This window comes from Pleurodeles waltl, chromosome 5 (genome assembly GCF_031143425.1).
Source record: "Pleurodeles waltl isolate 20211129_DDA chromosome 5, aPleWal1.hap1.20221129, whole genome shotgun sequence".
In the NCBI taxonomy this organism is placed as follows: domain Eukaryota; kingdom Metazoa; phylum Chordata; class Amphibia; order Caudata; family Salamandridae; genus Pleurodeles; species Pleurodeles waltl.
In genome coordinates this window covers 746,742,320-746,769,725 of record NC_090444.1, presented here as the reverse complement: position 1 = coordinate 746,769,725, position 27,406 = coordinate 746,742,320, and the positions used below count along the sequence as shown (strand labels likewise).

Sequence of the window (27,406 nt, the reverse complement as noted above, 5' to 3'; positions counted from 1 at the left end):
CTCACCACAGCCTGGGCATCCCCAACAACACCGCTCCTGCTGGCACTAACACCGCTGCCTGCACAGTGGCCTATGGACACCGCTCGTGACAAACACAAAGCACATCCCGTCACTCCACCGCAGCACCATCAACTCCAATGTTATCACCAGGCATCCCTGCCTGTACCGTGGCCTGTGGGCACCGCTTGTGAGGGTCACGAAGCACCGTCCCATCCCGCACAGCTGGCTTGGATCTACCGACAACAGCGCTTAAGCAACAACAACAACGCTGCCTGCACCGTGACCTGGTGACACCACACGTCACATCACCCTGCTTTCACACCGCAGCCCTGGTCTTACCGACGCCGCTAGACGCCGTCACCGAGCCGCTGCCTGCACCATGACCTGTGGGCACCGCACATCGCATCGTCCCACTTCACATCCCAGCCCCGACTCCATCGCTCCTGACTTCATCAGCCCGGGATTTGATCTGCAACGCACGTGACTTTAAGGGACCAACGACCCCCGTGGCGATGCTCTCCGGAGCTCATTGCGAGGATCTCAACTCACTGCAATTCCAAAGGTACTGTTTTGCGGGTCTTCCCAACACCGTAGCTGGCCTGCAACATCATGGCTGGCCGGAACTGTTGGTTTTGTTGATCACAATGCCGTGATAGCCCCAGGTGGAGCTTTCACCTTCAAGAAATTATATTTTTGAGTACATCTTGCAAAATTCATATCTTTAACACTGTAGGTTGGATTTTTATCGTTTTGGGCTTGTTTTACACATATTAATATTGGCAATTTTTCTAAAACTGGTGTGGTGTCATTTTGTAGTGTTTTCCCTTATTACTGTATGTTATGTGCAAATGCTTTACACATTGCTTCTGAGATAAGCCTGACTGCTTGTGCCAAGCTACCAAGGGGGTGAGCAGGGGTTATCTGAGCGGGTCTCTCTCTTATCCTGACTAGAGTGCGGATCCCTACTTGTACAGGGTGCAAAACGACTGCCAACTAGAGACCCCATTTCTAACAGAGAGCAGTCCAGCTGATCAAGAAAACATTGTAAGGCAAGTCCTCTGCTTAAGTTAAAAGTGAAATGTAGGACTTAAATTCTCTTCCAGAGGTGAATTGCTTCACTGTGATGAAGTGAAACCACTTATGTGAGAATCTGTTCTGTCCACAAAAAACATTCTGTTCTCTGAGCAAAGCACCAACTATGCAGACATTGTGAGAGGAAACTTCATATTCACCACCAGAAATAAGCTGCTAAGCAGAAAGGTTGTAAGGTGAATATATGGTTGGGGAGCTGGGGGCAACAACCGTCATCGCTACCGACTTAAATGGACAATGGCACAACCTGAAATTAATTTTCAGTGAACCCGACTCAGGGAGGCCAATTTGAGTGGTCTACTTTTTTGCAAAAAAATATTAGGTGAAATACACTAGGGATTAAGCAAGTAGGTTTAAAAGGGTACATTCCAGTGCCCTAGAGCTGCGCATCCAATGTCTCTACCCACATCACTTCCTCAATATACCAATTCTCCACATCAGCTTTATGTGTTCCTATTCCCCCCCGATCATCACCCCAAAAGGAAGGCAACTTGACTCGAATGTCTGTCTCGCTACTATGAATGAATACCTCAGCCCATTTCCCAGTCCCGCAGATGTCCTACTTTCAACTAATTATTTAATATACAGTTAAGTTTATTGTGTACTTGGTGTGGGGGAGATCACGAAGGATTACAAAGCAACCCAAGGGAGCTCCCGGGCTTTTTGCCCCGTTCCACCTGAAATCCTGCCAAACGACACGTATGGTGGCCCCTGTGGTGGGGACCCTACCATCTGAATTATGCAGCGACCAGTAACTGCTCCGATCAACGCACGGAGAGGGCTCTGACTTATGATTGGAAAATCAAGGTAATTACAGCTAGGCAACCAAGATGGCAGCTGCGCTGGGGAGCATACGACCAGGGCGACAGCAGTGATGCAATGTGAGGCTCCAGCAATTACTGACAAGCAATCATACCCTGCGTGCACTGCTAGGACACCAACCCTACCAAACTCCTCCTACAACGGCATGTGAACTGCTGAGGAGAGGGAAACCGCAGACTATCTGTCAGGCAGGCCCACATGGTACTAATGATGCCACCTCCGCCCGGAGCACCACTGCATGCAACTGTCACATGACTATTGAATTATAGAGACCGGGTCCTTCAGTGTGCAAGGATACATGGTCCTGGTGCATAGGAGAAGGCATGGTACAAATAGTCAGACTACACAACAGAAATACAGAAACAGCACGGCTCATTCCTATTGGTCAAATGGAAGCTATATCAACTGGAAATCCTGTATACGCTATGTATTTATTTATATATATTGCAGACCTTATCCAAGGGTGTTGGAGCGCTTTACAATAGAATGATAAACGTTCAAGAGAAATTGAGAGAAACACAGTAGTAGAAAACAAATTTATAGTACGTGGTTACTCATGACAAGTTACTTATCTACATCGTACCTATTAATTACATAAAATATATTTTGAGAAATTAGAAAAGATACAAGGTTATACAGAAAAATACTACATATTTACAGAATTAAATCCAGGATAACTTGAAATAGGACAATTAAATAACAGAATTATAGCTCTTGAGATAGTTAAATAGCAGTTAGGGCTATGCCAATAAAGGTGGGGGTAAAAGAGAATGGTTTTGAGGTCTACCCAGCCAAGCTACGTATTGTGCACAACAGCAAGAAACTTTGACACCCGGCAGGAGGTTTGGCATTGGTTGGAAACCATTGGAGTGGACATTTCAGATAAACACCACCTGAAATCATGCAGAGACAATAGACACTTGTAGGCAGCCAATGGTTAATGGTTAAACCTTCAAAGGAACAGGTGACTTTGGAATATGCCCTGCTACTTGACCACCTACACCAGCAGCACGACCCCACCCCTTTCATGGCATTGGATGATGTGGCACCATGGTGGAAAGGGCAACAGGGATGTTGGAGGGCGAAGCACAATACTAAGGACACATATGCATAAACACCCTGACTGATGCTCGCTGTGGGGCTACAGCTGCAGTGGAGCATTAACTCTGGATAATTCTGGGGATGAAAGAACCAATTTCTCACCCGAAACGAACAAAACACTGCAGGAGGGGCACACCCATGAGCTCCACGTACAACTCATGCCTGCCCTCGTGTGATACGCATCACCAACATCAACCGAGTGGACCTTGCGCATATCCCTATCCATTTGGAAGTTTCTTGTTGTCCTTTGGTTACAAGTTTGGGTGGCCGGGAACGTTTATATGCCTAGGCCTGGGGTCAGAGTTTACTCTGTCCGTACTCTCCAGTTTGTACCCAATTCAGGGGATATCGGGTATGGTACCACTGCTGACATGGGGAGGATGTCAGGTATTCATCGTCACTGCTACAGGGCATGTTGTTGGACCACTTCAATGGGAGGGGTGATAAAGACACAAGCACTAATCACTAAGTTGACGGCTGCTCTCAAGTGTGTCACCTAAAACATTAGAGGTCTGGGGTCAGTGGCTCAGAAGCACCCTGTCCTTTCATACTTAAAGGCATTAGTCTGAGACAGCCTTTGTTCAAGAAATGCACCTAAATCTCTCTGAATTAGCGAAACTGAGGAAGAAGAGGTGTGACCTGTCCAGCTTTAGGATACAGCCTATTCCTTATTTTCCAAAGGAACAGCAGTTTCAATAGTGCAGGGCATTCCATATGTTACACACATTTCCCATGCAGATGCAGAAGACTGCTTCACAGTGCTGGGGGACACAGTGGAGGGCAGCACATTGGTCTTGGCTAGCCTTTACGCTCTCAATGTCAGGAAATGCAATTCTTGGACACTTTGGCACCACTGTCTTTGTCTCAGAGATGGCACAGCTTTGGAGAGGGGACTTTAATTTGGTTCATGATTGATTGAAACAGGGTGCACTCACTCTTGAGTGGGACCTTCAATCCCTACCCCCATTACCAGCTAGCAACTTTTCAGCCTGGCTGAGTAGTGGTAATTTAACGACACCTGGAGGGGCCTTCAACCCAACAGCAGGGACTATTTCTTTCTATTCCCCGGTATACAAGGATCCCAGAAGATGTTGAGATGACTTGGGAGGCTGAGGAGGCACAATACTTGGCGCGAACAGCTTAGGACTACAACCACCTATCGATTACCTTAAGACTGGTCCATGCATGCTCCCCTGATCCCCAAGTGGTGCTTGGCTGTAGAAGCAGCCCATAACACCCTACTGAACTTGGGGACTGTACTGACCGTGTAGCTGGCACTATCCGCAATGCTACCTTGGGAAGCGGAAAGATTCTGTTATTTGGGGGTACAAGTTCATAGAGATTAAACCAGGCTATATACACAGTGGCAAAATGGCTGTCTTACTACGCAGTGCCTGACCATTTATGACCTTCTGTTGCAACTAACCACTATCACAAATGGGCAGGGCAGCAATAGCTAAGATGTTGTTGTTGCCCAAATTCCTTTACTACTTTTCTACCGCTGCTACTACCAACCAGTTTTTCAAGACATCAGCGCTTTACTGTCAGTTGATCTGGGGCTCAGGCAGGGGCAGAGTTGCTTTGGCCACGTTGCAGTAACCGGTAGACAATAAATTGCAGTAGTCGGCTCTATTGGCTTGGGGTACGGGGGAGCAGGGGTGTTGTTGCCATATATAAAGACCTACAGAAAGCGCTAGCCTCTATCACATTGTACAAAGTCATACCTGGAAAATGACAGGACCAGCAGAAATGTGTATTTGTGAATAGCCCTGATAAGGTCCTGTATAATAAATAAAGAAATTCTAGTTATTTTCTTTCCCTCCCTTGTTTTTTCTCTCTCTCCCTCCTCGTAGGTAACCCCTTTTTATTTTCCTTCCTTTATCTACCTTAACTGTTATGGGATAGAGTGAATCCTCTAATTTCCTCCTTATTTTATAATGTATTCCATGGTCTCCAATGCTATACTTGTGTCTGATATTGAGGGCTTGAGTGTTTTAAAAATAATAGTATTCAGAGTGACCCGGCAGTGTGATTAATGACGTGAACTACATGGATTGACTTCCCTGGTTTTACGTACAGCAGTATGAATGTAATTTCACGTGCCGTTTAAAAAAATCAGACTGGTTAGGTCAGTCTAGGCATATTCGAGTGGGGGAGCTATGATGGATTACATTCTCCAGCATCCTGGGTGTTTAGAACTCCATTACACAGACTTCCTTTGGTAAAAAAAAAAATGGATACAGCTGGAGTTGTGTTTACAGTTCACAGCTGCAGCGAATGGAGAAGACCAGAGCTCAGCTTTAAAATGATAGGGGGAAAGGAGCCCAGATACTAGTCCGGCCTGATGCGGGGATGAGATAGGTGTGTCAAGCAGGCGCTCTTTTTGACAAAGTAAGTACGGGGGGATCAGAGTGGTTACTTTGATGCTCTAGCCTATTGTTAAGAAGCAGCTTCTCAATGCGGGAGGTTTTTCTTTTGGCTATTTCGTGCAGTTATTTCCTTCAGTCATCTAAATTGTCTCTTCGTCCCCTGAAAGTTGTTTAAGTTTAAGATTTTTTTTTTTTTATGGGTTCCTAAGGACAATATAGATATAATAGTGTTGTTGTGATTGTAAGATTGGCTCCCTGGCCTCGCTGATTGCGGGATACTTTGGGAATACTAGCCCCACCAGAAGGCAGCAGGAGTTATAGGCTCCTCGTAATTTGTTTTTCCCCTCCTGTGTGAATATGGTTCCCATATACATTAATGACATTAACAGCCTAACCTTTTAGTAAAGATATAATCCGTGACGGACTGTAACATGTAAACAAAATTTGTCCATGCAGTTTTGTGCTTCCTTAGGGTGTGACTACAAACGGCATCGCCCTGATCATGGACCATGAAATGAGAAGCCCTCTAATTCAGGGTAAGAATGTATAGGTGTATTCGAAACAGAAGTATTGTTCACCCCATAAATCCTCTAGTGGGGTTTGCACAGGTTTCTGAAATTGGATTCATGCATTAGCCTATTTTCAATCACCGTGTGTCACTGTTTGGAGTGGAAATGTGCATTTTCACATGTGGACACTGTGTTTATTAGTGGGTTGTATTAAATCAAGGGCAGAACTGGTGTGATTTCTTGTGCTGTATATACTTACAGGTGCCCTATGTAGCTGTAACCGTATGGAAGCTAGGACTCTTTGCTGACTCTCCACACAATGTCTTGTAGGGTGCACTAGAGTTTTAAAACATTTTGGTGAATAGGGATCCTTGGCCTTGATGAATGCCTGAGACCCTTAGGGGCTTGTAAGGATCGGCAGAAACATATTGCCTTAAATAGGTGACAAAAATCATCACTATTGTGTTCTCACTGTATGTTTTATCAAAATACTTGTGCTTGCCACTAGTAAAGGAATTACCAGGGGTAAACACAAGGTATTCTTATAAGTCTCGATCCCGGTCTTTTTTTTTTTTCAAGTAAATTTTTTATCAAGAACTCCCATATGCTCAGAGGAGTCAGACGGCGGAGTCCGCCCTGGTGGTATTGATTCTACCAGGGTGGGGAGTAGGACATGACAATTAGATGTGTGAGGCTTCTACTTCCATAAATGGAAATGACCCTAGTGAGGCCATGTAAGCTCAGGAATTGACCTTAAGAGGTGTTCATGTATGAAGGAATTGGGAAGGTAACTTCCCTGGAGCAGTCATATTTCTGTGCTATGGATACCCTGGAAGCAACCACCACCCACCGATGCCTCTAGGGAGGTGCAGGTGGAGGGGTATATGTTCTAGATAGAAATACCACTCTGGCTCCCTCCGTAAATTAAAGCGCTGACAATGCACAATAATCATCGAGCAGGGACAGATACAAGGGTGCTCACTGCTGGGGATCTTTTCTGCAACTGCACCCTTCACACCAGCAACCCCTTGACAGTCAACTGGGAACTGATACAGGGCCACTTCCACACTCATAGTGCACTAATGGGAACCATCACAGACAGCTAGGAAGAACCTCCAGTGAACACCACAGTGCACAACCTCCTGACTCACAGTGCTGCAGTCTGAGCTATAAAACTACTCTAGGGTCGATCTCTGCACTGCTCCACAGGTCTCTTGACTCACTCAAACAAATGAGAAGAGCCACTTAACAGCCTGGTCACAGATACTGACTGGGACAAGACTCTAAGATACACCAATAGCGCAACGAGGAATCTGCGCTTCAAATACTAGGAGTTCAACTATCTACAAACTTACTATACGCAGAGTCAGTCGAAAACTTCATAAACATGGTATGGTCATGATACACAATCACACTCTACTGGAAGCATATTATGACAACACTACAACTGGAAAGGGGCCATGAGACTTGCTAGATGGGAAACACTGCTGGTGGCAGTAGAGTCTAAAACTGATGACGCCTCCTTAAATATTTTTATCCTGGCAGACCCCTCCAACCAGGTCCACACTGGTGGGACTCTGAGCCAGAGGACTTGATACTCCCCCAAGTTAGAATTCAGAAGGGTAAGCCGCGTGCAGATTTTGCTCAGATATACAGACTAGAACCCAAATAGAAATGACATTTCATGGGACTAGCACACAAATCTACCTGGGATTTCTAACTGGTACGCCGCCCGCCTCCCCACTATTTTAGGTGAAAATATGCCCCATGGAAATTCTCTGGAGATTTGCCCTGGCCCGGTTAGTAGATCTTTCCTGGAGGCTTGCCTACTTGGAGCAACCACAACATCTGAAACATATCCTTTAGTGGACGAGATATCCGGGTTATGCTGTGGTTTAGTAGAGGCAACCAACAGGAATATATTTGAGCTGTTTTATGTATATTTAACAAAAATACAATCATAAGAAATGGGTTTGCACTGATTTTTGTCATATCTTTCCATCTAGAATGGCTTTCACCATGCGGACAAAACTGACCTGAAGAATGCCCTTCTTGGTGACTTTTAGGTCTTCCAGGTTGTATATCCCATTTAATTTTTGTAAAAGAAAAGGTAGTTGCCCCGCTCCTACAAGCCTTCCGCTTTACATATTTTCCACTTAGTCTCTTTTTAAAGGTGCCCCACGTTATATTCCTGTCTGTTCACGCACTACTTGCCTTTTAACCCCTTGTGCACATCCACTTCTTTCCCCTCCCTCTCTGTCACAGAGTACTTTTTTTTAATATAAAACCCTTCTAACAGCTCTCTGACCACATCTAAGTAACCACCTCCAACCTCAATCCCCACTCCCCTTTGTTCATTTTGTTCTGTCATTACTGGGTCACAATAGCATGGGCCATGGGCGAACTCCGGCTACTGTAACTTTTTTTTCTTAATAAATATTTGCTTTTAGAATCCCTAGTGCAACAGGTATTTTGAGAATTGTTTTCATTTGTTAAGAGATAGTCAAACCTGGGCCTGGAATACCTTTTCCACAAAATCATATTTTTGTGTCAAATCTATTTCTTCTTTATGTCCTTTCCCCAAAATGAAGTTTCATCAGCTGTATTTTGTCTGGCTAGAATTCTTCATTTTGGAATTTTACCATCTTAACAGAATGCAGTTTGATGACGAGGACCTTATGGGAAAATATAACTTGTTGTAATCCTTTTTAGCTCAGTCAGCTGTTTCATTTATCTGCCTTAGCTGAGCTTTCATTAGTACTCCGATAAATCCCAGCATTAACAATTTCTAAGGCAGTTCATACCCACTATTTAACAGAGTGAATAGTCATCATACATACACACATCATGAAAATAAACTGTCTAATAAAAGGAATGTCGTTTTTTTCCTGACGTCTGCACAGAGTGGGCTTTTTAAAGGGCGATTAGGCTGTTTCGGTAATTACCCCAAACTGAATGTAGCCCTAGAAAAATTGCTCATTTCAAAAAGTAATGTGGTCCGAAACGCATATATGTTATGTTGCATGAGGCGTTCAACGTTTGACTAAAGAGCATCTTATGTTGATTAGTAATTGTAAAGGCATTTACCCTTCATTTGCTTTCTTCACAAGATCGTCCTCAAAGATTGAAAAGGCAGCAGGAACATCAAGGGTCCCCAAAACTCCTTTAAAATTGGAGTTGCCTGCAATAAAATGAAATGTACATTACACGTCAACAAAGATTTCAAATGAACTAAATTTTGGGGTTATACCAAGAAAGACAACACAAAGGGATAATATGCAACTCTAATTCCCGAAAGCCAAAAACAAAATCTGGATAGAGAGTAAAATAGTTGTATTATGACCACATTTCTTGAAGCACAAACTACTTTATACAGATGGTCTACCAAGGCGCACCACTCAAAGATAGACACATACATAACAGCTCATTTATCAACTACACTAAAAAGCTTGCAGTATTTTAGAAAAACGAAAGTAAGACCAAAGACCTTTTAAAAGAGGTCACTATTCCAAAGTAATTAGTGGAGTACGTGGCCTTCAGTCCACCTTATTCCAGGCAACGTTAACATGTAGATGAATTACAGTTTTGCGTTTATGAAGTTTTATCAGGAAAGGTCCTTGCACCAAGATGCAGTCAATGATGGTCACAGCAGCACAAAAATAGGACTGGAATCTGGGCCAAATCAGTCATTATTTTTTGCTTTTATATGCCATTGCACACAGGGAACAATCATGTGCAAGTCACACTTGGCCCAGCCGCACAAAGGTCAGTTCAGATAGTGCAAGGCCAAGCTTCCTCTCAACAGGATTACAAGCAATCTCAGACTATTTTTGGCTGGGGTACCTGGGCTATGTCCTATGTATCAATAAATCGAAGTTAGTTAGGCCCCTTAAATGTCTTTCATGCATACTTGTGTAATGCTAGGGGGCCCTGTTTGTAGCTTTAGCTTCTTAATGGGTCTCTAGTATTTGGCATTTCTGGTTCCCTCAATGGGATTCACTTTTTGCTATCTCCATTATTTTTTGTGAACAGTATTTATTAATTTAGTCCGAAATAATAGATTAATATAATTGTCTATCCCAAAAGTCCACTCTTACCCCGCTGTCGTCATTCTAAAGCTGGTACCCACCCATAACAATGCCAGTCTGGAAATGCAAATTTGCACCCAAAAATAACACATACTATCAAGTGTTGTCCGACCATGTATTTGCTATTTATAGAAAAGACTGAGGATTTGAGGAATTCAATCATGGTTTCCACTAGGAAAACACTGCAGCTTTCATCATTTACTGCCTCATCCTATAGTAGCTCGGCTTTGCATTCTAGTCTTAGCAACTATTTATGTCATTGTATTGAAACCGTGTGAAGTGGTAATGAAGCAATCACGTATCACTTCCTTTAATACTGCCATAATGTAATTGTCTCTGTCCATATACACCTCTCTCCCAAACTTCCTGGTGAATGTGGGTGCCTATGCCTGTAGCTGTCATAAATGTCTCACAAAGTAGTGTCAGCAATTACCAACTGGCAGGCCAGCAAAACTGCAAAAGCAGCAACTGCGAATATCTCCAGCAGCTCTTCCCTATATTTAGTTTGTCCAGGAAACAGGTACTGTTGAATGCTGAAATGATCCAGGGATAGGCCTAAATGGAATTAGAGTCACTTTCAAAAGTACATATAGTAGCCCAAGACCAGGCAGCTTGCCAATTATATCTGGAAAGAACTGCTCATTACTAATGTTTGGGGCATGACAGATAAGTAGACGGATCCTGCACAGATTAAGCAAGCATCTTACAATGGAACAGTGTACTCTTAAAGATGCTGAGAGTTTGTCCAATGCCGTCTTTAATTTCTTTGCGATGTGTTCTTCGAAGGACAGTGTGTCGAGAATGAATCTACGTGATCACTGTTAGCTCGGAAGCAGGGGATGCGAACACATCAAAGTTAATGTCTGATAGCCAACCATGAATCTGTGTTTTTTTTTCATGCGATGTGTGAGGATCAAATTGTCGAGTTTAGATAGGTGCACAACAAGTAGCACTGGATTAACTTGAGGATATTGGATTATACAACATTGTCTTATAGGTGCATTTTGGTGCAGGAAAGATCCAAGGAGTTCCATTTACAGAATCAGCGGTGAGGCAGGAGAGGCAGGTTTGAGGATGGAGCTCAGCGCTACTGGCCAGTTAAAGAGATTCTGGGAACTTGTACTTCCCTACTGGACAAACTGATAAAGCCAAGTGAAGGTCAATAATTGCAAGGCTGTGTGTCAGAGAAACACACACATGCTTCCAGGGTCTAGATCAGTCGTCCTTGGTTGTCTACTGAGCCCAAGGCTGCAGAAAGGACAAGCAGCATCAATACAAAAGGGTTATTTTATTCATTGAAAGGTAGCAGTCTCCATGCTACAGCATGATCCTAAAGCGGATTGGTTACAATGTTGATTAATAATCCAAATGATGTGACCCTGTAGTTAAACGATAAGCACTTTCTCAATGGTTTTTGCACTAAATGAATGATTGGAGAGTAGCTGCCAAATCGTGTGGGTCCATCTGTAGATCCTTGTTGATGTCTCCCATGTACATCCATTTATTTTCTTCAGTATTGCATTCTAGCTAGGAGATGAAGCCATCCCATCTAGATACTGAATCTTCAGCGGACAGTGACCCTAAAGTCCAGACAAGGATTATCAGTTATTTTCAAAGATAACTTGGAGAGCACAAGCTTCAAGAATGTGGAGTGTGTGAATATGAATTGCTTCTTGTTCACTGCTGTCCTTCAACTACCTTCTCATGAAGAATCTTGTAGATATTAAAACCTCCATTCACATTTTTAACAACAAATCCTAAGTGCCCTCAACATATCCCAACTAGTTTTGATCTTTAACTATGTTCATTCCAGCTGAACTCATCACAATAATGGGAAATCTCCACTAAACCCAGGCCAATCCCAATAACCCCTCCATTGTGAACATGTCTTAAGAACATATACTACAGAAAGGTGACTAGACTACCTACAGAAAGTGAAACTCAACTTCCCCAATACTTGATTCAAATCCTTCCTCTGACTTTACTCCATTCCTCATCCCAATAGCAGAAGTGGAACAGCTCTACAACTGACTCTCTGAAGGGTTCAACAAACTGATAGACATTCACATGGTATGAACCAAAGAAAGCAGATTATGGTTTACCAATAAATCTAGAAGTTCAAAATAGAATTTGAATCTGTACAATGCCAGCAGAATACATTAAACAGGATGCCTCATCAAGTGCCTGTCAAAGAAGCTGCATAGAGTCCTCTTAGAATTCCACAACCCAAAATGCACCTCCATCAAAATCTCACACACCCATGCGTTTGACAATAAAAATAAAACAGACATGGAACAGTACCTCAGGAGGCCCACATGGCTGAGACCAACATAAACATGAGAAACTATGTGTACAGATGCGGGTCACAACATTTAATTCCATGTATCACTTGTTGGACAAAATTATACTTATTTTTGCCTACTTAATTGGTGTGTAATTTATCAAGTAAAGATTACATGTAGACATTTGTGAAGAGCAGAAAACCTTGAGGACCTCCACAGGTCGTAGTAGTGGTCTCAGACAAGATAGAACCTAATTCGACCTCCAGAGTACAATTGCCGAAAAACGTATCAACCAGGCAAAAGGATTTCATCCTATTCTTGCAATTTTTAGCCAAGGCCGTCCAGTACAGTTTTATGGCCATTACATCAATTGCTACGGAGAGGTCTAGCACCATTAGGGTGTAAAAATGACCTTAATCATGCAGTTAGTACACATCCCTAAAATTTGTAGCATTTTTCACAACTGCAATAGGAGCGCACGTCAGTCAGAAGACAGTTTTTAACACGTATTTCTTCTCACTGTGACTGCGGTCTCTAATGCCTTGGCAATGTAAGGCAGGCAAGAGAAGGTCTGTAAATATTGGCCTACTTTCTGCTCGTCAGATTACTATCCTCACACAGTGACCGCTGCCAGTGGCCTCTACCAGTGGCAGTTGTCTTGGCTGACCTAGTCACACTTAAAAAGCTGTGGGAACATCAGCTGCTCTGCACATGCTTCAGCATCTGCCAGGAGCAAGGAAGTAGAAATGGGGGAAAAGACTTAACTATAAATTAAAAGAAGATGGTGGAGTCATTAAGAGGGCGGGCAAAGGCAGAAAGACTACAAATTGAACCACCAACAAAATTGGTTAATTAGAGGAAGGGTTCACCGAAGCAGTAATGTGTGGCAGTTTAGGCAGAGTAAAGAGAAAAGGAGCACTCACATGAACTGTGGTCTCCCTGAGCAGGTTGTAAAAGATTCAAAAAGTGAAAATTATGCAAAGCAAAACAAGCCAAAACAATTTCATCCCATCGATACTTCAGAATGGCAACTAGAAAATTTAGTTTTCTTCAAGAAGAGGCTTCAACAGGGTCGGTCAATCGTAAGTTACTGCTTTCAGCCATACCTTCGGATTTAAACTATAAAAGGAATGCGGTGACAGAAATTGATAGTTCTTACAATGAATCTCCCCACCTGCCCCCAACTACAACCTCACCAGAGGATGGTATAAAGTGTACACTCCGAGGCAATACCAAGGTCTTCAGTTCAGAGAGTTTCCAGACTTCAAGTACAAAAGGGAGCGCATGGACCTTGATGAAAATCGTCAAGGTTGAGTGCCGAGACTGTCGAAATACTCGGGCTTGAGGGATATATAAATTGCAGGGAACTTCCGAATAGAACATTTGCAGATAGCACAGCAAGCACACACGTCTTGACTGTTTGCATGCAGACATCTATGGAGTACACTTATTAATGTGAAACACAAAGGCGTTTGCAGAATTAATTATAAAAGTATACATTGAGGTAAGTTTTAGGAATACATGTGTTCAACAGTGACACAAATATTGTCCAATGTTTTGATCAGTTTTGTATTCAATTGTGGAACGTTGTCAATGAGCACACTAAATGACTAAGATGCAGGAATGATACTTAGGAGTATGACGTACAGCTATCTTGTATAGATCAACAACTCCGGAATCTGTGATGCAACGAGCCTTTAATATTAAATACTTGAAATACATGATATTGAGGTAGTTTCAAACCGTGAAGCAGAGAACGGGCTTCTCGAATTTAGCTTTTAACAAGTGTTTGGGTGGGTACTTACTACTTTGGAAAATGGTCACTTATATTTGCATTTAAATTGTTTTTAACCACAAGTGTTCTTTTTTGCTTGCGAGGGTGAAACCTAAAATGCGAATCAACAAACCTAATAAACCTCTTGAAAAATTCAACAGATCTTTGATCAGCCATAGCTTTACAGAAAAGGGGAAGCATGCAAATCATTCACACAAAGACGTTTGAATTATCCTGTCTAAAAGTACAAAGTCTCATTGGCCTTGGAGACTGCACCACTTTAAAGAATGCATCAGACAGAGAAAGACATTACTATGATTGTGTCAGGCAGGAATACGTACAGTCATTTTTGCACATGGCCTCCAAAACATTTTCACTTTCCTGATCCACCGCAAGAATATCCTCTTCTATTTCAGAGCATGGTAGTGGTGTAAACATATTTTGCATGAAAGCTGCAACAAAAGAAGAACATAAAGGTGAAAACAAAGTAGTGGCAAACAAGACTTTTAAGTCACACTAAGGCAGCTCAAGGGAAACCCAATACAAGGACTTTCAAATAAAACAGATCCAGGGTAAACTGTATTGAAACTGAGATCATGCGAGAAGTACATAACATGTTATTAATACATCAAATAAAAACACACATTAAACAAAGGAGAGGTGACATGCAAAAGAATAATGTGAATTACAAATAAATACTTTGAAAAAAAGAAATCTTGGATAAACACTTTTTATACCTCTAAATGTGTTATAAACACCAAAATCTTTGAAATATCTCAAATATATATATTTGACTAAGGCACTCTACATTAACTGCAGTCGTTTGGATTCTCTGCTTCAAATATATGGAATGCTTTTTTCTCGCGAGAATAAAGTAGGTGCCTTAGCACATAAAACATGAATAATAGTCTGCAGCATTCCCAGGCCCTGGTCACCACACACCGGCAAGGTCTAACCAATTACTTTTAACTGTGGGACTGCAAACTATTGACATTGGCTTGAAGGAAAGGACAGCGTGTTTCTGTAAAACAATGGAGACAAAGATTGCAAGTAATTTAATTACAATGTGTACAATGTTACATTATATTACTGGACTTTCTAAAGAGCACAATCTGAAAATGGCATGGCATTGCAACACTTTATTTCTGGATTCAATTTCCAAACTCTTTAAAATTTCTATGGCAGACAGGCAAATTTGGTTTACGAAGTTAGTAGTATGAATGGCTATGTTTCAATGTCAGGTGGATGCATCATGAAGTCGGGGTGAATGTTCTAACATGGAAGGCATGCCCATCAGAAGTAATTTCAACATCTCACCTCTGTGCCGGGCCTTTTATTCAAATGGATTAGTAGATTATTACGCAAAAAGACAAATGGCATGCATTTTAAGACAAGACTGGTCTTCGAGACAGGTTCTTCAATATGGTTTCCACAAAACATGCAGACTTCTTTAAAGCTGATAAAGAATGCATGTGAAAAATCCATACTGGCTAACATGCCGACTGTATAAATAGGGAGTTCTCTTGGAATAGTCACTAAATGAGCATGAACACCTGAAGATGAAGAAACCTTTCCCCTTCGAATGCAGTAGCATATTCAAGGTACATTCCCCTGTAGAAAAGATGCCTTCAATCCGGGAAGACATGTAGTAAAGTGCCTCTTCATATGATCACCCTTCCCCTGAAGTTTTTGGACTGTTTTTTTTTTTTTGGCTCTGAAGTGCACTGGGTCCTGCTGTCTAGGCCCCAGTGTGTTTGCTGTGGCCTCTCAAAGTACATGTACAATTGGCTAATACTTGTTTAATAAGTAACCGGTAGGGACGGCCATGGAAGGCCACAAGGCAAGGGTGCTATATATTAACAAAGGTATTTTTCTCTTAGGGTTGACATGGCCTTACAGTGAAAACTAAAAATTATTGTTTTCACTTTAGTAAGGCCGGTAAGCCCCATTGTCCAACACGGAGATATATAGCCACCGAGCTATGTGCTAACCTCTATTTGGGCTCGAAGATTACTTCAAAGTATCAAATTATCACATTAAACTTGACTAATTGCTGAGTCACTGTTTTCGTTGGCTAAAACCTCTCGTAGGCATTTTTGTCCACAGCTGTTTTACCTTGAGCCAACAGGGTGCCCCCCTTTAGGAAGTGTGAAGCGCTCCCAGGAACAAAGGGAACTGTTGGAGGAAGGTGTGACCTCCTCATCAAAATGACTTCAAGGTAGTGACCAGAAATAGCCCAGCTTCAAAGATGCTACGGCCTCAGTGAAGCAAATGGTTATCACAACTCAGCCTGCCCACTCCTTTATGTAGGCAGACAGGCTGCACCTCCTCCAAAGGGAGAACCTTGTTGCAGAACTGGTTTTCCAGGAGAGGCTCATTGTGCTGGATACACCCTCGGGGTATGCCCTGAGCTATAAACAGGGGAATAGCTGAGCCATCTTGGTACAGGAAGATAAGAGTACTCTGGGATTGTTTTTAGCCTAACCTTCAGGAAGAGATGTAAAGTGGGAAAAGCTGCCTTCTGGGAACTGTAGTCCCATTTGCTAGTGGGTCCCCCACCTCCCACAAATACGAAGATGGCATAAAAGAAGCACTCAAGCACCCAACCCTCAGATCACTACTTGAGTGGAAAGAAGACAGATTAAGAACTGCACCTGCTGCACCCAAGGGACCCGTAAAGAAGACTCTGCCTGCTCTGTCTACTTGTGGGAAAGAGCTCAACACGTGCCAGGGCAGAAGTAACAAACGGCTAGTGAAATTTCAAGACCATCAAATGATAAAGAAACATGCACCCCTTGAGAATTCAGTCACTGCTCAAAGCCACATCCTTTCAGGGTTGAGCTAGGTTTAACAAATGAAAACCTACTGGTCCTAAAAGGAATGATAACGTATTATACTGTGATATCACAAATATACCCCATTTCCTCACAACAGTGAAATTGAATCATGATGGAGAAAATATAATACATTGTAATCCAGCACTCATTACCCAGAGCTTCCTTTGTGTTAATTGTAGGTGAAGGTTGCACTTGTGAAGTTCCATGAATTAATATCCCTGGTGTTGCTGCAGAAGAATGGGAAGCATTCAAAGCTGATAAGTTGCCAACGAGTAAATCTAAAACAAACAAAAAGAAAGAATGAAAAAGATAAAGCCCTAAATTTAATTCTGCCTGACAGTAAACCATTAACATTTGAAGTACAATGTTAGCACAGTGTAGTTGGACGATTTATTTGACCACAGATTAATTCATGCATTGAAAGCAGTTTCAGACCCATTTTGTTTGCTTATGTACTTGTGCGCACATACTGCGTGGTAACAGACTGTTCCTAGCAATGTACTGAAATTATAACATACTACAAAGTTTTGAAACACAAAGAAAACTCTCAGCATGTCCACTCAATCATTCGTATTTTCGTACACTGCTCAAGGTACGGTTACCCCCACCTTTGATAATCACACTATCAGTTTATTCATCTACTGAAGATTAATTTACTTACCTGTGGTAGCTTTCTTTCAGATTGATTATGCTAGCTCCTACAGATTGTTTGGCATAGTTACTTCTAGACGGCAAAATGGATCCAGAAAATATAAATGAATAAAAATCGGACAGTAGTCACATGTATGGAGTTTCCAAGCTAGTGATGTTTACTTTGCCCAATTTTTCCGCACAGTGCATGGTAGTCTAAGAACGCGAATGGCGGATTGAAAGAGGGTGACAAGTAATCTGCACGAGCTAATCATACTCAACAGAAAGAATGTTACATAAAGTAACTAACTAGTTCTCCTAATAGTCTCTCCTGAAAATGTAATCTATGAACTACTGCCACAGCAACTCAAAAAGGAGGATTATGAAATACTTCTAAATTAAGATAGAAAACTTGGAAGAACAAAACTGATTTGCACTCAGTCCTGCTCATCGAAGCAATAACGACAGGCGTAAGAAAGCAAGAAAGCTCAACAACTGCCTTCGTTCTAGGTCAAACAACTCTTCCAGGCTCAAAGAGTGAGGTGAGGGGGCGACTCTGTGGGATGGGATGCAAAGGACATCCTGTTGTTGGACACTGAACGATCCATTGTCAGAGTGTCATACAAGTTCAAGATCATGCTCAATTTTTTTGCAGTAGCTCCCTCTCTCTTATCAAAGACAGTCTGCTCAGGAGATTGGCTTCACATTCTGACTCCCTGATAAAGGAGCTGCAGGCACCCACCCCTATTTTGTTGTCTATGCACCAGGTCCAAATGGCCAACATCTCCGCACAAAAGCTTGTCAAGGTGTGGCAGCACTGCTTGTGCACATAACACACTAGGAAGGTATTGCCTGTATGTTTAACACAAAGAGAGAGGTGAGAGGAACACAACCCTTCACACATCCTGCCAAAAGGTAATGAATACACACCACAGGTGTGGAGGGGGAACTAAGAAACGGTGAGTGCCCTTACTTGAGGTTCAACCCAAGGAGAAACTAACTAGTTGTTCCACAAGTGGGTGTGCTCACTTCAAGCTCGAGCCCAGAGCAAACATGCTTATGGTTCCTCAAACATTCATCTTTTAATGAGAATAGTAGGATTTCCTCCAGCTTCCAAGGTGGGGGGAGGGGGGAGATTTCTATGATGAAGCATGACACTATTAAGTGTGTGAGACCACCTCTCCCAAAAGAGGAATTCCCGCGATTCTCAACAACAGAGGAATGTCTGCGGGATCATTAGCATGTTTCCTCTCGGGTCGAGCTTGAAGTGAGCACATCCACTTGTGGAACTAGTTCATTTCTCCTCGGGTTGAGCCTCAAGTAAGGGCACTCACCGTAACTTAGTTCCCCCTCAACACCATTGGTGTGTATTGAGCATTGCCTGTAGACAGTGTCGGTGTAAGGAAATGCCTCTGAGTGGTGAACCCTAAAGTTCTGCACTTAAGCTGTTGGTTTTTGGACTCAGTTTACCAACGCCTGCTAACCACACCTTAGAGCCTAGGCCCGACCTGAAAGTGTGTATGTTGAATTGGCTTATACCAAATTAGCATAAGCTAACCTACTTGTGAGTCCCTAGTGTATGGTACCCAGGGCTTGTAGGTTAGAGGGTCATCCTAAGGAAGGCAACACAGGTTGTGCCACTTTGGGTGCTACAAAGGTAAAACCTGGCTCCTAATCTGCCACTGGATACTGGAATAGCAGTTTTTAAACAACTGTCCCCACTTCGCCATTTGAAAGAATGGCTAAGACAAAACCTGTTTCTGCAATATGCATGTCACCCCACAGCAGGTCTACCAAGCCCTGAGGCAGGGTGCATCATATTTCAAGAGTAGAACATGTATTTTACATGTTCTGATAGTAAAAATACAAAACTGTGGCTTTCACTGTGGAAGCCCCACTGGTGAGAACAGAATTAACACCTGCCTCCTTACACCTCAGATGTGCAAACTCCTGAATGGTGGAGCCAAAATGTATTCACCAAAGTATCAAACAACTTGTTGTATTATGTCGAACTTGATACTCAAGTTGAAATTAATGTAACATTTTGAAGCGTGCAACTTTCAAAACTTTGCCACTTTGTTGCCCTAAATCCTCTGTGCCTGTCCAGTTACACACAGGGTCTGCCCCGAGGCAGCTTTCTCCCATCCTGGGGAACCGTAAAACAGCTGTTGGGAATCCAATGTCGAGGTGCCTCTCCCTGGTAGGAAACGACACAGGTGTAGGCTCAAAAGGCGAGCTTCAAAGGAGAAGTTGTCTTTGAAGGACGAATGGTGAACACTTGGGACAAGGGCTGCAATATTGTCAAGGACGACAGGCTGGCAAACAGGAAGGAGAGAGGAAACCAGTTACTAAACAGGTTTTTGAGGGGCATATACCACCCTTGGTAGCCACATATCTGGGTTGGGCTAGGGAGCTCTACACACCAAGAGAACGATATGGTCAGTTTGAGAGACAGAATAAAGAATTCTAGGATAGCTAAATGCTACACTTCCTATAAAGTGGTCATCAGAAAGGAGGGAACCTAGTAGCTATTGGCTACTGACTGCTTCTACCCAGAGGGCATTTTCTGGGAACAAAAATGTCACCAGTGGCACTCAGATTAACAGACTCGAGAAGAGTACTAAAGGTATGTCCGCTGCACCAAGGACCTGGTGAAGAGAGGCTGCACTGACGAAGACTGTGGACCCATTCCTAGTACATAACTATATTAGTTACAGTGGATTTTAATATCCATCTTAACAACCCGTTATGTAAATACTCGGCCGCCTTCCTTAAACTTCTATCTAACCTGGGGCTTTCCCAGTGGGTCTGTGATCCTACCCATACTCATGGTCACACTGTTTATGGTATTTTTTCTGACCATGAAGACTCAACAGTCGACTGTGTTCACTCCCTCAGTTGGGAAGGCCACCAGGTTATCATGTTCAGTGTTCCTCTCATTCTTAGTTTAAGAAAAGCCTTGCTACTCCTAAGACAATTATTGGCAGAATCGTGAGCAAAATTACTTCTGCTAACTTAGAAAAGGCATTCAAACTTTCCAGAGCTTGTCATGTCGACACATCAGGCTATTCCACAGAAGGCTTCCATTCGGGGGTCACTACCGCCTTGGACAGCATAGCCCCGCTTAAGGTTAAAATGGCTACCAGAAGTAAGCTATCCTCTCCATGGTTCTCCGTTTAACTCAGGAGACTTCGATAGGAGTGTCGTAGACAGGATCGGAGATGAAGGTCTATTCTTGGCCCTGGGGAAAAAGAAAGGCATAAGGTCCTCCTGCTGTGTTAAAAGATCACCATTAAATCTACCAAGGCTTCCTTCTTTACAGAAAACATTAGGGCTACCACCAATGCGTCTAGGACACTGTTTACAATGGTAAAAGATCTGTTTACTGCCCCCTCTCAGGGCCTAGTGAATCCTTCGAGACCTCTGCAACAAAATGGCTCTGTACTTCCAGGATGAGATTAAGAATATCTATTCAAACTTTGATTTACCTATGGCCAGTGAACAGCTGCCCAAAGTCACATTATGCACTCAGCTATTAACGCTGGATTGCCATTTGATTCCTGTTCTCCTAAAATAACCAACTGGCTATGGAACCTGTTGCCGACTTCCTGCAGAAAGTGTTTGCTCTCATTCTGGAATCACCTTTTCCTTCCTCCTGGAACGATACAATTGTCACTCCATCACCAAAAAACAAAATCTACTACGGACCCCGAGGACCTTAGAACATTCCCCCCACAATTTCCTTATTTCCAGTGCCAGTCAAGATTCTTAAAAAAATCTGGGAACTTGTGAAATTCTTTGAGGCACATGACATCATCAAACCCTCGCAAAATGATCTCAGGAAAGAGCACAAAGTCCGCCTCTCCTTATAGCTGCCGACAACACCTGCCATCAAACAGATCCGGGTTGGGGGGTGTGCATTCTGGTGATGCTCAATTTGCTGGCCACATTCAACACCGTCTCGGTGGTCCAGATAATTCAATGGCAGCAGCAAGTCAGTGTCGGCGAATCTTCTCTTAAGCTTCTTCGCTTTTTCCTTACAGACGAGGTACAAACAGTTAGTTGTGACGGGTTAAGGTGGAAGCATTTTGTCTTTCCTGTGGAGTCCCTCAGGGACTGACCCTGATTCACACTCTTTTTAACATGTATGTTGCTCCGTTGCTTGAACTGGTGTACTCTTTCGGGTTCCAAACGTTGTCGTACGCCAAAGACACCCAGATCATCCTGTCCATTTCCAATGACCTGTCCTTTGTAGCTGAGAAGTTTGACAATCCTTTGTAGCTGAGGTTAGCATTCATAGGTGGATGAGAGAACACCCTGCTAACCAGGCCCCAGCACCAGTGTTCTTTCCCAAAATCTGTACCTTTGTTTCTACTATTGAAACACCCATGGCACATAGTTAAGTCCCTTGTAAAAGGTACCCCTGGTACCTAAGGCCCTGTGGCCAGGGAAGGTCCCCAAGGGCTGCACCATGTATTATGCCACCCTGGGGACGCCTCACCAAGCATATGTACACTGCCTTTGCAGCTTGTGTGCGCTGGTGAGGAGAAAAAGGCGAAATCGTGCCATGCCCACAAACCACTGCCTGTGGCATAGTTAAGTCCCCTTCTAGCAGGCATTACAGCCCTAAGGCATGAGCAATATGCTCCTACAGTGTTTAAGTCTATTCTTAGACATTGTAAGTGCAGTGTAGCCACATTGAGTATATGGTCTGGGAGTTTGTCATTACGAACTCCACAACTCCATAATGGCTTCACTGAATACTGGGAAGTTTGGTATCAAACTTCTCAGCACAATAAACCCCCACCCAGAGGGCATCTTAGACACACCCCCTGTATGTTAGCCAACTGCTAGTGGTAGACTGACCGGACTGTGCCAGCCTGCCACTTTCAGACAAGTTTCTAACCACATGAGGTGAGAGCCTCTGTCCTCTCTGTGGTCAGAAACAAAGCCTCTCCTGGGTGGAGGTGCTTCACACCTCCCCCCTACAGGAACTGTACCTCCTGGCTGTGAGCCTCAATGTCTCAAGGCTCGGGTTACAGTGCCCCAGAGCACCTCAGCTAGTGAAGCTGCCTGCCCCCCCCCCCCCCTGACAAAGCCCCACTTTTGGTGGCAATTCTGGCAGGAACATTAGGGAAAACATGGAGGAGTGATCACCCCAGCTAGGACCACCCCTAAGGTGTCCAGAGCTGAGGTGACCCTCTCCCTGCAGCATCCTCCATCTTGGTTTGGAGGACAGGGACCAATAAGGTGAGGTTTGTGCCCCCCTCCCCAAAGGGAGTTCACCCTCAGGGACAGTAGCCATTGGCTACTGCCCTCTGACCCATGAAACACCCCTAAGATTTAAGGGCCTCCATGAACCCAGCTCACCAGATTCCTGGTGACCTGACAAGAAGGAGGACTGCATAGCTGAAACCCCCAGCAGAAAAGAAGGAAGACGACAACTGACTTGGCCCCAGCCCTATCAGCCTGGCTCCTTTTTCAAAGAACCTGCATAAGGACAGCGACGCATCTAGCGGGACCAGTGACCTCTGTCAAGCTCCAGAGGACTGTCCTGCACCCAAAAGGACCAAGAACTCCCATGGACAGCGGGCCTGTCCAAAGAAGAAACAACAACCAAGGACTCCAACCCCACTCCGAATGCGTGAGTCCTAACCACTCTTCACCAGACACCCACGGCCCATGTCCAGGTTGCCCAACCAGCTAGAGAAGATCTCCAGGCGATTTCAAGCAAGTGCCTTCCCAGGGTTGACCTCTCCACGACGACGTCTGCAGAGGGAATTCTGAGGACCCCCCTGACCGCGAAAGCTCCGCACGAATTCCGACGTCTAAAGACACACTGCACCCGCAGCCCCCAGGCCCTAGAGAACCCGGCCTACAGTGCAGCAACGTTCAGCAGGCGGCCTCCTCCCTGTCCAGCCTGTGGTTTGCCCGAGACGACCGCTTGGACCTCGCCTGCAGCCTATGAGTGACCCCAGAGGTCCCCTCATAGAGAATCATTGGAGACGGGACATCTTGTTTGCATCATGCACATGGTTGCCCCAGCGCCGCTGAGGGTGTATGCTCAGTGCCCACTTGTGACAAACACCCCCATCCCCCAACCCCAAAGTGCTCCTCTATACCCCCAGGTCTGCCCTCGGAAGACGCAGGTACTTACCTGCCTGCAGATCTGAAACCGAGGCCCGCCAGTCCCCATAGGAGCCCATGTTAATTTGGCCTACACTTTGACCTCTGCATCCGGCTGACCCTGTGTTGCTGGTGGTGGGTGTTTGGGGTTAACTGGAACCCCAACCTATGGACTTCCTTACCCCCGGAGACTGGAACTGTAAGTGTTGTAGTTACCTGCAAATCGATCTAACTTTTCTTCCCCCAGGAACTGTTTCTGAAAACTGCAGTATCAACTTTTAAAACAGATAATTGCCAATATTTCACAAACTGCATAACTTATCGATTTCAAACAAAGTGCTATTTATATATGTGTGAAATATGAAACTATTGAAGTACATACCTGCAACTTGAATCTTCTGGTTCTAAAAATAAATTAAGAAAATGTATTTTTGCTATATAAAAACCATTGGTCTGGAGTTAAGTCATCGACTGTGTGCTTCTTTTGTCTGTGTGCGTACAACAAATGCTTTGCACTACTCTCTGATAAGCCTAACTGCTCGACCACACTACCACAAAAGAGAACATTAGTATTATCTACTTTAGCCTCTATTAAGCCTCCGGGGAACCTCTGGACTCTGTGCACACTATATCTCATTTTGGTATAGTATATACAGAGCCAGCTTCCTTCAGAGGCATTAGTATTTGGCACACAGGAGCCCGTCTGGTCTAACATCTGGTGGCTGAAAGATTCCCATCCCGGTCAAATCAGTGAAAAACCTGAGTGCTGTGTGCGATAATCCCTTGAGCTTTGATAACCAAGTCAGCCGCGCTACCAGCACATGTTTTCTCATTACCAGAACTTTAACAAATATCCTTTCTTACATCCCAGTGGATCTGCCCCAAGCAATCATTATCACACTTATAACCCCACGATTGTACTACTGCAACATTGCACTGCATCATCAATGCGTACTGTGTTAACACGCTTCACGTTGTCCAGAATGCAGCTGCCGGACTCATCTTTAACATCTTGAGGCATCTTTCAGTCAGAGAGTGGATTTGCTCCCTCCACTGGCTTCCAGAAAAAAATGATTATTTTTTTAAAGCTCTCTGCATGGTCTTTCTAGCTATGCATCATTAAAGCTCCACCAACTCAACTCCCTATTTAATTGGTGCTCACCAAGTAGGCTTTTCAGATCCTCTTTTCGCATGCATGTGTTGGTTTCCAGACTCCTTAAGGCCAGATGGGGTGGTAGGTCTATCTCGATGGCTACTGCCAAACTGTGGAATACTCCACCTGCCCATACCTCAGAAGCTGACTCTTGTTGCATTAAAAAAAACGCTTAAAATATGGCTCTTCTCTCTCCCTTAGCCATTGGGACTTCTCCGACTGCTGTTTCGTATTGGGTGCTGTCCGCTAGTGCGTTGACACCTCAGGATATAGTGTGGTCGATAAGTTTGAATACAATATCTATTGAACCTGGTGGTTAGCAAATAAGTGTCTGTACCTCCTGTGTCCTGATCGTGAAGAAGTCGACACCTGATTCCAGCCGAAGCAAGAGACTCAAAGGTCAGTGGGAAAACCTGTTTGCAGCAGAGGGCCACTACAGCTGAAGAAACCTAGTGAGGCGAGTTGATAGAACAGATCTTTTAATCGCCATCGTGCAGCACAAAGGATCAGCAACCAACAGTCAAAGTTGTACCAAAGTCTGCAGAACCCAGGAAAGTCATCAAAGTGCAGCTTGATCACCCAGAAGGCAAGTTTATCACCCAAAAAAGGATTATACAGTGATCATGATACCTGGAGACTGTTGGCCAAGTGATGACTTCTGTGATGTTTTGAAGTTTCAAATTTGTTCGATTAGTAAATGCTTGTTAGCAGTTAAGTAAAAACTGCTTGTTTACTGTACCCAGTGAAATTTACACCTCTGGAACCCTTCAATGGACCTATTTCGTTTTGGTGTCTCAAATGTATTTCTTCTGCATTTGTTTTGGTGCTGTTTAAATACTTTACATTTGTTCCCTTGTGTGAGCCTTGCTACTCAGAGCGACAGCTACCTAGGGTTGAGCAAGGTGGGAACTCCAGATGTTTCTTGCTCTGCTGCACTAAGAGGACTGTCCTGCTGCCTGAATCCTGTGCCCTCAGAAGACTGTCCTGCTGCTTTATACTTGCCTTATGGCTTGAACCGAAGACTTCCAGTGACTCCAACAGCTAGTTGGTTGGCCTCCTTATCAGAGCTTCACAGACAAAAAAGCTCCAACCGTCTTGATTTTGCATGTGAACACAGCCTGAGGCCTGACCAGCCAAGTGGTGTCTCCCCATTCCTAGACCCTTGAAATTGGTGCTAATGGTGTCCAGGTGGCTCACATCCAAATTTAGACATCGAAAATTTTCTGCCAAAAAATGCTCTGAGAACTAAGAGGATACCTGGACCTACCTGCTTGCCAATCAGCCCAAGCAGCATCGCCCGTCGGCCTGACCTCCCACTAAGTTCTTCTCCACAGCAGCAAAACCTGTTCAGGGGCTCTTCACAGAATATGGCCTAGTGGAGCTCTCGTTGGCTGCAGCCTACAGCTTCATCCGGCTGTAGATTTTAAACTTCCATAAAATAGAACCAAATGTAGAAATCTTCACTGCAACTTCGTCCAATAGCTACCGGACAACAACTCATTTGACACAGTCGACTACCTTGCCATGCTGAACTTTACCTTCTTAGTCACTTTTCGCTAAAAGTTCTTCTAAATCCCAAGGTAAGTGGAAACTGGGCCCAATCCATTTCGTTTATTCGAACCTTGATCCATTGCGGTCAGCCATAACTTTCGACTTATCCCTGGTTTCGTATTTTTGCCATTTGAGTGCCTAATAATTTATTAAAATTTACTCTATTTTTTTTAAAATTAGTGTGGAATTTCAATTGTGTTTTAGCTTTGTTACTGTTTAAGTGCTGCATAAATACTTTACACATTGCCTCGAAGTTAAGCCGGACTGTTATTGTGCCAAACTACTACAGGGTTAAGGACAGATTAATTTATGTCTTTTACCGATTCACCCTGTAAGGGTCTGTTGTTGTAATTTGAATAGGGTTTCTCCCCCCACAACCAACAATACAATTTCTCACAACAAATTTTAAAATAGATAAATATTTTAGGAGTAAAATAAAAACAAAATGACAATCCAATAAGAGGAACCAGAAATATGAATTCTTATAGATTTAGGTGGAAAAAGCCCAAAGTATCAATGATAGTCTATGTAACCACAAGACTGGTACCTACATGAGGTTCAAGGCAGACTATAACAGATCCCTGGTACGGTACAAGTGGATTGGTCCTGGTGAAAGTCTGGGAGTCAAAAAGTTATAAAACGTTTAAGTCTAAACGCAGAAAGCGATTGTCTCTTTTTGAGCAGCATAATCCTTCGCTAGTGGGCTTCCACTGAAATTGTAGCTGTTGCTGTGGAACCGAAGGAGGATACTTGAAGTGTGTTGGTTATACTGGTGTTTTCTAAGTTCTTATGCAAAATGGGACTTAGTCTTTTTTCAGAGGTGCTAGGGGCCTTGACTGGGATGAAGCTGAATTTCAATTTGAAGCCATGAAACTGCCTGTCGGATGCTCTTTCCCACAGGTCCCCCTGAAGCTCTGTGGAAAAATGTTTTTCAAAGTTACCAAACTTTCTTCTGGTCCTCAAACAACCACAAAAGTACACTAATGCCCCCAGAAGCATGCTCTTTGACTCTCAAGGTGTCAGGCAGAGGTCTACAGCAAAGTCTAGTCCAGGTCCAACTGCCACTGGTCAA

General features: G+C 43.7%; 1 protein-coding gene across 1 annotated transcript in view; it reads right to left on the bottom strand.

Annotated features, from left to right (window-relative positions):
• The window catches only part of BUB1 (BUB1 mitotic checkpoint serine/threonine kinase), a 640,511-nt gene that overhangs the window by 429,313 nt on the left and 183,792 nt on the right, over window positions 1-27,406 (bottom strand). Inside the window, exons 12-14 of the mRNA XM_069234708.1 lie at window positions 17,027-17,152; window positions 14,379-14,489; window positions 8,981-9,074 (exon numbers count right to left, since the gene is read on the bottom strand). Of these exons, the coding sequence (XP_069090809.1) occupies window positions 8,981-9,074; window positions 14,379-14,489; window positions 17,027-17,152 (331 nt within the window). The remainder of the gene's footprint in view (window positions 1-8,980; window positions 9,075-14,378; window positions 14,490-17,026; window positions 17,153-27,406) is intronic.